This window comes from Pseudophryne corroboree, chromosome 5 (genome assembly GCF_028390025.1).
Source record: "Pseudophryne corroboree isolate aPseCor3 chromosome 5, aPseCor3.hap2, whole genome shotgun sequence".
Lineage (NCBI taxonomy): Eukaryota > Metazoa > Chordata > Amphibia > Anura > Myobatrachidae > Pseudophryne > Pseudophryne corroboree.
The window spans coordinates 780,946,911-780,958,321 of NC_086448.1; the positions used below are offsets into that span (position 1 = coordinate 780,946,911).

Below are 11,411 nucleotides of genomic sequence, written 5' to 3' on the forward strand. Positions count from 1 at the left end.
GTTTAGAGAAGTGGAACCTAGATGGGATTTGATACCGGGGACACAGTACCTCAAACAATTCTCTAAGTCCCACTGAATTAATGGCGGATACCGGATGCACGTCTAACACCAACATAGCTGTCAAGGCCTCAGTTATCCTGGAGGAGGAATTTAATAGTGGAGGGTAATTCAGAGTTGATCGTAGCAGCAAATTTGTTAGCAGTTGGGCAAAACCATGTGCACTGCAGGTGGGGCAGATGTAACATGTGCTGAGAGAGTTAGATTTGGGTGGGGTGTGTTCAAACTGAAATATAAATTGCAGTGTAGAAATAAAGCAGCCAGTATTTACCCTGCACAGAAACAATATAACCCACCCGTATCTAACTCTCTCTGCCAATGTTATATCTGCCCCACCTGCAGTGCACATGGTTTTGCCCAACTGCTAACAAATTTGCTGCTACGATCAGGTCTAAATTACCCCCACAATGCGGTGACAGAGGCCCCCTGTGATACCTGTCAGAAGGTGTGCGGGGGGGAGGGGTCCCTGGGGCTCTACCTCCTCCCCCCTGCAACCAGAAGCAAAAATGGCTGTGTTGCGGGGGAGTAGGAGCTGGGGGATCGTGGAGCGGTACCAGTGCCCTGGACACAGGTGAGGGGGGATTCGGAGGGTGCGGCACTGGTCGGCAGGTGCAGCACTCGGCTGCGGGATGTGGTGGCGGGGGCGATAAAAGCCCATAGGCTTCTATATGGTATTGGCACAAAAAAATTACGATACCCTCAGTGGCGAAAAGCTGGCGGCCGGGTCCTAGTACATATGAAAATGCAGTAAAACCCCTGAAAACGGAGGTTTTACCGCATTTTCCCTTTAGTACATCCAACCCAGAGCGAAATATTCTATTAGGAATAAAAGAGAAACACGTCAGACAATATGAGGAAATGCATTATCTGCTGGAATTCCAAACAACGGCCCCAGAAATGCCGCAGACCATTGTACAGTTTCCCCTCTGTTCCTCCCATGTTAGCGCTAGTTGTAAAGACTAATTTCATCTTATGCTGCATTTTGGCTTCTGTTGATATCTTACGATTGATACCTTGTTCTGAAACCAAATATTTATATAAATAACCCTACCCAGTTAATTATCCTTTTAAGTTATTGCAGGAAGCATTGGGTTACTAAGAAGAAATCATTGTAACATGTTTGTGTAAGGTAGATTCCACTTTATAATATAAACATACTACTTTTTGCTAGGGAAGTAGATGGGAGTCATTGAGGGAGCCCTGCTCTCACAGGACTGTAGGGAACCTCCCTGACATCCAGGAGTCTCCCACACAGGAGAGCAGGCAAGTATCAATAAAGTATTGTCAAATTAGAGCGCAAGCAGTTGTGGCACTACAAATGCCAGCATGCACTGACAGGCCATGCATGAGTATTTTGGCATGCTAACACAAGTAGAACTACTAGTCCTAGCATGCACCTGCCTGACAGTGGAAGTCATTCATAATGCCACAAGTGAGCCCTACACGTGCTGTACTAATTCAATACATTGCAGTGCCCATTTTAGATCAATAATTAGCTTTAGAAGTTTTGCAAACCACAAGATATTGGATGCGGTTTTGAATTCATGCCTCTGGACCACAGGAGAGCAAATACTTTTTGTTGAAGCTGAAATAACGGGGGTGATTCAGACCTGATTGCTGGGCCGCTAACTGTGCTGTCTTGTGTTCAGATAGTCGCCGCCCCAGGGGGAGTGTAAATTTGCCCGTGCAAGTGTGCGATTCTATGTGTACGCCGAGCTGCAAAAATTCACTATGTGCAGTCTCTGCGCAGCCCAGGACTTACTACTTCAGTGCAAAAGACACAGGCTGATCGGGGCCAGAGCTGACGTCACACACCCTCCCTGAAAACGCTTGGGCACGCCTGCCTTTTTCTGAACACTCCCAGTAAACGGCCAGTTGCCACCCGCAAACAGCCTCTTCCTGTCAATCATCTTGAGAATGCCCGTGCAAATGAAATTTTTACTCCATCCTATCGCTGACTGACGATGCCCTTTGTTGTTGTCCGACACAAGTGGGCATTGCGCTGCAATCATGTCTGAGTCAGGCCCAACACCCGATCTGTTATAGTATGAAAACCACAAAAAAAATCCCTCAAATTCTTATATTTTTTCTACTGAACATTTTGTTTAGAATTTCCTTTGCATAGTGTCCTCTCTCGTAGTGCTTTGTATGGTCAGAATACTTACATTTATAAGCACCAATAACTTCTGTAACATTCCCCTGGTACGTGCAGCATAAGGATGTTCTGCTACAATTTACTGGGTGGTAGCGCAGCACCAATAGTCTGCTGCTGATTCTTACTTATTTCCCTGGTGTAATAACCAGTTCTACATAAATTATTTTCCTTCAACTTCCAATAACTACTAATGCAAGTAATTACAGTTATAAATCAAATCGGAAAAGCACAAACAGGTTATTATAACACTATATAAAGGAGCCAGGGTGTCAGTAACTTGATGCCCCTCCCGTTTTCTAACATGGAAATTGCTTGACAAATTCAACAAATTAATAAAATCAAATGGACAACATTTTAAAATAATTTCCAATTTGCTGCTGAGCCTGTGAATGTAATTATGTCTTGTGCGGTACAGTCTCGGTGCACTACAATCTCCATCATGTCTTGTGCGGTAAAGTCTCGGTGCATTACTATCTCCATCATGTCTTGCTTAATGAGTTTAAGCTCTGTAAAATAGGGACATGTCTTAACTACTGTATAGTTACAGTATATTATACAATGAAAGATAATTTCTACTCTATTACTAAGTTTAATACTAACATGGCACTTCAGCATAAACTGTTTATACTGAAGTGCCATGTTAGTAAATAACATTAATGTTTTACAGCTTAGGAGATAAATTATTTGCCAATGTGTGGTACAAAAATATAAATAAAAAGAATGGAAAAAATGTAGAGTTTTCCTGACAGTACAGGTGTGCAAATTAACTTGGAACAAAGTACGTTTCTGTGATCTTGGAGTTTTAAAAGTGGAAGATAGGATGGAAACAAACATTAATGACAGTTAGTGATATTGCTGACTTCACTGAAGTCAGCACATCTAGTGTGTCGAGACTGCTTATAACTTAGCGAAAACTGATCCATGTCACCAAACTAGAAGGGAAAATGTGGATAGAAACGTAAAACAATGCTATAAAATTATAAACTTTTATTTGTCCAGAAAAAAAATTGGGGGGAGATGTATCAAACCTTGGAGAGAGATAAAGTGGAGATAGATAAAGTACCAATCAATCAGCTTCTGATTGTTATGACTCTGTTTGAGAATTATACCAGCTGATTGGTTGGTTCTTTAGCTATCTCCAAGGTTTGATACATCTCACCGCAGATCTTTAACAGTTCGTTGCAGACTTCTAGAAGTGGGATGAGCTGCTAGAAGATGCTAATGTAGCCCTACTGGTAATTTTAAAATATATATATATTGTAATATATTGTGTATACATATGCATATGTAATCTGTCATGTTACATAGGGCATGAAATGAAGGAGTTAACCTCATGTACTGCAGTATGTGGGGAGAAGTTTCTAGATTGCCATGAGGCCAGGAGATCGTTGGGGAGAGCATGAGGACGGAAGGGAAAGGGGCCCCTGCGCATGCTGTGACAGTTAGTCCCAGACAAACTGTACCTGTGAGAGAGGCAGCATCCCGGCGGGCAGCTCTAGTGACAGAGCAGAGAGCGGGGGACAGAGACGCTGGCAGAGAGGCAGTCCTGGTAGCGGCGATGCTAGAGACGCTGCAGGCATGGAAATAGGCGCTGGCAAAAAGATAGTCTCGGTGACAGTGAGGCTGGAGAACGCTGCAGGCAGATAAATAGCCCCTGGCGTAGAGGCAGTCCCGGTGATGTTGGAGAGCCAGAGAGCTGTGCAATAGAGGCGCAGGCAACCAGAGTAAGAAGGAGAACGGTGAGGAGTGAGATCCTGTCAGTGCTGAGGACTCACTGATTGGTACAAGAACTACAATAAGAGGTACCTACACTATCTGGCTTACAATAATCAGACAGAGGGGGTGGAGAGGCAGAGCGTAGAGGAACAAGAGGAGTCGGGGAAGCTACCAGAGGTGAGCAACTATCCGTTGTGTTGCCTCCCCCTGGCAAGTTAACTCCTTCAGTACTAAAGTACCCCAAATGCTTGAATCCTCACTGCATTACCTGTATATATTATAAATGTTTCAACTGAACTTTAATTTTAGAGTCACCATAAGCATTCTTCTGTATTATATGGACTGAGGCCAGTTATAGAATACACATTACTATATAGACTGTGGCCGATTATATACTACATACCCAGAGATGCTACAAGTGCAATATTGTCACATATAGACTGAAAGCCCAGAACTGTAGAGCCTGTTAAAGTAGAAAGCTGCAAAAAGAAGCACCCATATCGGGATAGCTATTGAAATAGAGACATTCCTGAAGGAGGGGCAGCTATAGACTGAAAGAGAAGTAACTATTAGCGAACTGAAGGCGTACCGTTTCTCTTATCTACCAGCATGACGAAAAGATAGAAACTCCTGAGAGTAATGATAGACTTTACTAGTAAAGCCTCACGACACAGAGAAACTGATGATACTAAGTCTGGATAGCTGTCAGGGACAATAGGATGTGTATATGCTTTGATATAGCCAGCTGGTGACCATTTACCATCAGAGAGGAAAGTCAGTAATAACCAGCCCGACCAGTCAGAGTGGAAAATTAACCCCTAACTGGATGTTAAGAGGAAAAGTGAGTTATAATAACAGTGTCATCGCTGAGTAAAGTAAAGGAAGCAGTCCAAGGTGGATATATTCTATAACTGAGGCAGTATAACTGTAGCATGTAACAACTCGGAAACCATGGGCCCCAACAGTGCACAAATGTTTGTATAAACACCCGGGTCGATCTCATTTTTTAAAGATCTGATATGGTACCAGAGGTATTTTTTTTTGTTATGCATGCGAATACATTGTATAGGATGGGGAGAGTATAGTGATTAACTTGCGTAATAATTATTATATAGGTGGGAATGTTTGTTGGAACGGTCTAAAGAATTTATTGACACTGATAGTCCAACTATAGTTGTACAATAAGGCTGTTATACTTACCACTGCCTGACTCTTCTGCTAGGGGACCTGACATGCCTAATGGAGAGAAAACAGGTAAATGAATTATTGGATTGTATGTAATGCATTATCTATACACATAGGCGACTACACATTAGATACGGCTTACCCAAACAAGCCGGGTGATATAACACAATAGTTAATAGTTTGGGTGGAGGCACAAAGGTAGTTGATAGTAACTCTCTCGAACAGCTACTCCAGAGCAGAGAAAGGGGGTTACAAAGTGGAGGCACTGCTGAGATCCTGAGTAGAGCCAGTAAAACACAAGGTTGGGTAGCAATATCTGAAGATTATGGAAGTACTGACAGGGGAAGATATATATGTATGGGGTCAGACGAAGAAGAAGGACCCCAATAGGTGTATAGTAATAGGGGGAGACTTTGTAGGGTTCTCTGATGAGGATGTGGTTGGTAAGACTGGCGCTCTGTACGGAATAACTAGACCCATAATAGTGGATAAACGGAGGGGAGAAGCGGGAGAATCAGTTGCCATATTAATAGAAATAGAAAAGGAACCAGATGCTAATTTGATACCACATATGATGATGGCAGATGAGAATATGGGGAAGAAATGGCGCATCATATTACCTGTTAGGAAAGAGAATGAAGTAGATGATACTGGCCCTTCAGGAGCTCCTGTGAACATCTCAGAGAAGGGGAAAGGAGATTCAAATGTAACGGGTGGACAATTTGAAACAATAGTAGATCGAGTTGTTTCCCAACTAGAAAGGTGGCACTACGAGGGGAGTTATCGTAGGCTAAGAATTTTTTCGGGCATTGTACCTGTACCTACAGGGGAAGAATCATATGAAGCTTGGAAAGAGGCTGCAGTACAACAGGCAGAAGAATGGCAGTGCCCAGATCAGATTAAACGTCAGAGGGTGGTAGAGAGTCTCCGGGGTCCCGCTATGGGAATAGTGCAAGCGGCTAGGCGAAGCAATCCCAATGCTACTTTGGAGACATATCTTGAAGCCCTAGACTATGCTTACGGTACGCTGGAAGATGTAGGGGACTTAATATCTCGACTACACCACACATTTCAGGAGCCTGGGGAGAAACTAAGTTCATATGTGATTCGGGTGGATAAACTATTATACAAAATTGTGGATAAGGGAGGAATAAGCCGAGAAGAAGTGGATAAGAGTCGAATGAAACAGCTGCTCCGAGGGGCTTTGACTACGGACTCGGTTGCACAGAAGCTGAGATGCTCTGGAACAAGAGAACCTGCTCCTGCTTTCAATGAGTTGTTGAAGGAGGTAAAGCAGGAAGAAGCGTTAATAGAGATGTGAGAGAAGACAATAAAGAAGATTAAAGTGGTACAGTCTACAACAGAGATCAATTCCCTGGAGGATAAACTATTAAAAATGATGGAAGAACAAAACAAAAAGATAAATCAGTTTATAGCTACCTACAATGCTCATAGTTCTTCCCAGAATAACTCTCCCAATGAGAATGTAAGAGGGAAGAGGAACACATTCTCAAATAGAGGATGTTTCAAGTGTGGGAGGTTTGGACATAGGGCTTTTGAGTGTAATATTAATCAAAATATCTCCCGAGTGCCTAATAACAGCTCTGGTAGGGAAGATGCTGACCAGGGAAACGGAGGGGGGAGGCCCGTGGACCCCACACAGGCCTCCTAGAGGTTGGACATTGTGCAACGGGGAGCACGTGGTGGAATGGGATCCTTCCTGAAGGGTTAATGGGACCAGCTCCGATAATGACTGCCCAGATAGACGGGCATAATTGTGATATCTTGATTGATAGCGGCTCTCAAGTATCAATAATCTTTGAAGATTGGTATAGGATGAACATCCCGGATGTACCAATTAAACCCCTGTCCGGGTTAGTGATATGGGGTCTTAGCGTGGAGAAATATCCTTACTTGGGATATGTCGAAGTAATGATAGAATGTGGACAAGAGTGTGAAGACGAGACAGAGAGACTCCAAGTGCCCTTAATTGCGTTGATTTGTCCAGGAGTTCCACAGGAGAGAGGAGAGCCACCGTTAATTATTGGAACCAATACCAGGATATATCCCATCCTTTTGAAATGGGTAAGTAAACATGATAACTTGGCTGTTATGCCTAATTACTCCTATGGTGTGCAAATTGAAGAGGAACAAGGGGAGAACATCAACAAATTTGATATTTGTTTTCGGGGAAGTGAACTGCCATCTGAGGAAAGACATAAGATAATTGAGGAGTTGGAAAGCCGAGAGCAAGCTTTCTCTACTGGGGAGTGGGACCTAGGTCGAGCAAAAGGGGTGGAGCATCATATTGTCCTCACAGACACTACTCATTTTCGAGAACGGTCCCGGCGTATAGCCCCCGCAGATTTCGAGGATATGAGGAAACACCTGAAAGGACTATTAGAGAATCAGTTAATCATGGAGTCAAAGAGCCCTTATGCCTCTCCAATTGTCATCGCTCGAAAAAAAAACGGCAATATACAAATGTGCATTGACTATCGAACACTGAATCAAAGGACAGTGACAGATCAGTATACGGTGCCCAGGATCGATGAAGCCTTAGACTGTCTACAAGGAAGTACTTTATTCTCTGTTCTAGACTTAAGAAATGGGTATTACCAAATACCGATGTGCCCTCAGGATCGAGAAAAGACTGCATTTATATGTCCCTTAGGATTTTACGAATTTCTCCAAATGCCGCAAGGAGTGAAGGGAGCACCGGCCACCTTTCAACGGACAATGGAGAAGACGATAGGTGACATGAATTATCGGGAGGTAATTGTGTATCTAGACGATATAATTGTCTTCGGGGCGACTATAGAAGAACATAACCAACGCCTTCTAAAAGTTTTAGACAGGTTGATTGAAGGCGGCCTGAAACTATCAGTAGATAAATGCCACCTATGTCAGTTAAGTGTCAAGTACCTAGGGCACATAGTAAGTAAGGATGGAGTAGCTACGGATCCGGACAAGGTGAAAGCAGTGACCAACTGGCCGCGCCCTACTAAGTTGAAGGAATTAAGATCGTTCCTTGGGTTTTGTGGCTATTACCGGAGGTTTGTTCCGAATTATTCAGCTACTGCTAAACCACTAACCGACTTAACAAAGGGATACTTGTCTATGACAGAGAGAAAGACCTCAAGGACAACAAGGAGTGGTGATCTATACAAGGTTAATGAACCATTCGGAGAAAGGTGGACAGGTGAATGTGAAAGGTCTTTTAATGCCCTGAAAGAGAGCTTAACGAGTGCCACTGTATTAGCTTATGCAAATCCCAATTTACCCTATGTCCTACATATTGATGCTTCCATAGAGGGCTTAGGAGGCGTATTATATCAGAGACATCAGGAGGAATTGCGGCCTGTATCTTTTGCCAGCAGAGGGGTATCAGACAGTGAAAAGCGATATCCTACACACAAACTTGAATTCTTGGCGTTAAAATGGTGCATCGTGGATAAATTTCACGACTATCTATATGGAGCCAAATTCGAAGTTCACACTGACAACAACCCCCTTACTTATGTACACACTACCGCCAAGTTGGATGCGACAGGGCATCGCTGGTTGGCCGCTCTTGCCCTGTACGACTTCTCTCTGAAATATCGGCCAGGGGTGAACAATGTTGATGCAGATTCGTTATCAAGAATCCCAGGGCAGTCAGCAGAAGGGAAGGAGGATGATGAATGGATTGAGATACCGGCTGGAGAAGTTCGTGGGATGTGCCGCATCCTACAAATAGAGAATCATATAAAGCATGCACAAGTGGGTGCATTAGTGTCACGATCCGGGTATCTGGACGCCATTACTTACCCTTCAGATGCCTCCTAAGGCTGGCTCAGCGCTCCAGGACCGGATCCCATCTGTTATCCTGATGTTTACATTCCTGCATCCTCTCCTGTCTCTCTGAGACGCGGTCACAGTAAACGCCATATTACATCTGGCATGGCGTCTCCAGCGGCCTCCGCCGCCGTCCCTGAGTTTCTACATGCAAAGTGTCAGAGTGGCGATTACGTCAGCCGCGGCCTCCGCTGTGCCCGCGTGGTTTGGATGTGCATTCATCAGTCTAGCGTCTCCTGTCTCCTGTGGCCGGCGCCGCCATTGCTGCTTCAATTCTCACATGGATTACAAACCAAACTTCCCTCCAAGTGTCTGCATGGGCGCAGCCATCTTGGATTTTGTCATCTGATCATTTCCACCAATCTGCTGTCTGTATTGTTGATTTGCATAATTGCCTAGCCAACCCCTTCCTTGCTGCAGGTATAAGTAAGCTGTGCCTGAGCAAGGAAGGCGTCAGTGCTTTGGTTGTCTAACCTAGTTCCAGTTTATCTCTCTCCTGTGGTTGTCTTCCAGGTTCCAGCTCCTGTCTCCAGACTTCTGCTATAGAGACCCGCACCAGCATTCCATCTGCGGTGTAGCCTGACTCTCCGATCCATTCTGGACTCACCTGTTTCCAGCTACTACAATCACCTGCTTCCAGCCCAGCTTCCAGCAGTGTACAGCTTCTCTTAAAGGGCCGGTGTCCTTTCTGCAGTTTACCACTCTCCACCGGTATTATTATTTCACCGCTCTCAAACAATCACCTGCTTCCAGCCCAGCTTCCAGCAGTGTATAGCTTCTCTTAAAGGGCCGGTGTCCTTTTCTGCAGTTTACCACTCTCCACCGGTATTATTATTTCACCGCTCTCAAACTCCAAACTTCATTATTATTTCATCGCTCTCAAGTTCATTTATTATTTAACTGGTTCCAGCCAGTATCCACTCCGTACCAACAACAGTCTGGTTCCAGCCAGTATCCACAGCAGCCGTTTTACCTTCAGCAGCCCAGCCTTTCCTGGAACATCAGCTGGTACGATCCTGGGTTCTCTCCATTGCTACAGTCAGGCCTGGTAAGGACTTTCCAACTAGAAGATTATAAGAACTGTCTCACACTACCAGTGCCTGTGGCCCTTGCCACCCTGTAGTACCCAGGAATTGTATTTATCCTCTGTTGACTTTTATGTTTCCTTTTACTGCTGCTGTGTTACGGAGTTTGTCATAATAAACATCATTGACTTTTATCCTGGTTGTCGTGGTCACGCCTTCGGGCAGTTATTCTACATGTTACTTACATGTCTAGGGGTCTGATACAACCTCCCAGGTTCCGTTACATCTCAGCCCCTACAACTGAGGCTGCCTCCCGTCAGCTCAGGCCCTCAGTTGTGACAGTAAGCACTGACCTAATGAATCCAGCCGGAGACCAGGATCAAGCGGCCAGGCCGATGCAAGAACTGGCAGCCCGACTTGAACATCAGGAGGCTGCACAGGGCCACATCATCCGCTGTCTCCAGGATCTCTCTACATGGCTGGATGGGATTCAAACGACCCTCCGTGGACCTGGCACGTCCGGTGCGTCCACTACAGTAACACCAGCTGTAACCCCACCCACCTTACCCATTTCCAGTCCACATCTTCATCTTCCAACGCCAGCAAAATTTGATGGATCTCCAAGGTTCTGCAGGGGATTTCTCAATCAATGTGAAATCCACTTTGAGCTTCTACCTGGCAATTTCTTCAGTGACCGTACCAAAATTGCCTATATCATCTCCCTTCTCAGTGGCTCAGCCCTTGACTGGGCATCACCTTTATGGGAGAAGTCTGATCCCCTGCTATCCTCCTATACTGACTTTGTAGCTACATTCAGGCGCATCTTCGACGAGCCAGGCCGGATAACATCTGCTTCATCTGAGATTCTCCGTTTACGCCAGGAAACACGTACTGTGGGACAGTATCTTATACAGTTTGAAATCCTGGCATCCGAACTGGCAAGGAACGACGAGGCCCTGTATGCTGCATTCTGGCATGGCTTATCAGAACGCATCAAGGATGAGTTAGCTACCAGAGACTTGCCCTCTAAGTTGGATGAGCTAATTTCTCTTTGCACGAAGGTTGATCTACGTTTCAGAGAGAGAGCAACCGAGCGAGGAGGATCATCTACTCCTAAATCTTCTGCTCCTCCTCCTCGTCAACCATCTCCATCCAAGGATGAGCCTATGCAAATTAGTCGTTCCCGTCTATCTCCCGCTGAGCGCCGAAGACGTCTCTCTGAGTCTCTCTGTCTCTACTGTGCAGCTCCGTCGCACACTATCAATGCCTGTCCCAAACGTCCGGGAAACTCCAGATCCTAGCTCGCCAAGGAGAGGGCCGGCTAGGAGTAATGATCTCCTCTCCATCTCCTCATGACTGTAACCTCCCAGTGTCGCTCCAAATTGCTCAACGTTACAGGAACGTCATTGCCCTCCTTGATTCCGGAGCAGCTGGTT

At 45.1% G+C, this 11,411-nt stretch overlaps 1 protein-coding gene across 1 annotated transcript; it reads left to right on the forward strand.

Moving 5' to 3' along the window:
• The first annotated feature begins 5,438 nt into the window (after positions 1-5,438).
• LOC134929682 (paraneoplastic antigen Ma1 homolog) lies at positions 5,439-6,434 on the forward strand. Its single transcript, XM_063925262.1, has one exon. The coding sequence runs from the start codon at positions 5,439-5,441 to the stop codon at positions 6,432-6,434; it is 996 nt and encodes a 331-aa protein (XP_063781332.1).
• Positions 6,435-11,411: the final 4,977 nt, after the last annotated feature.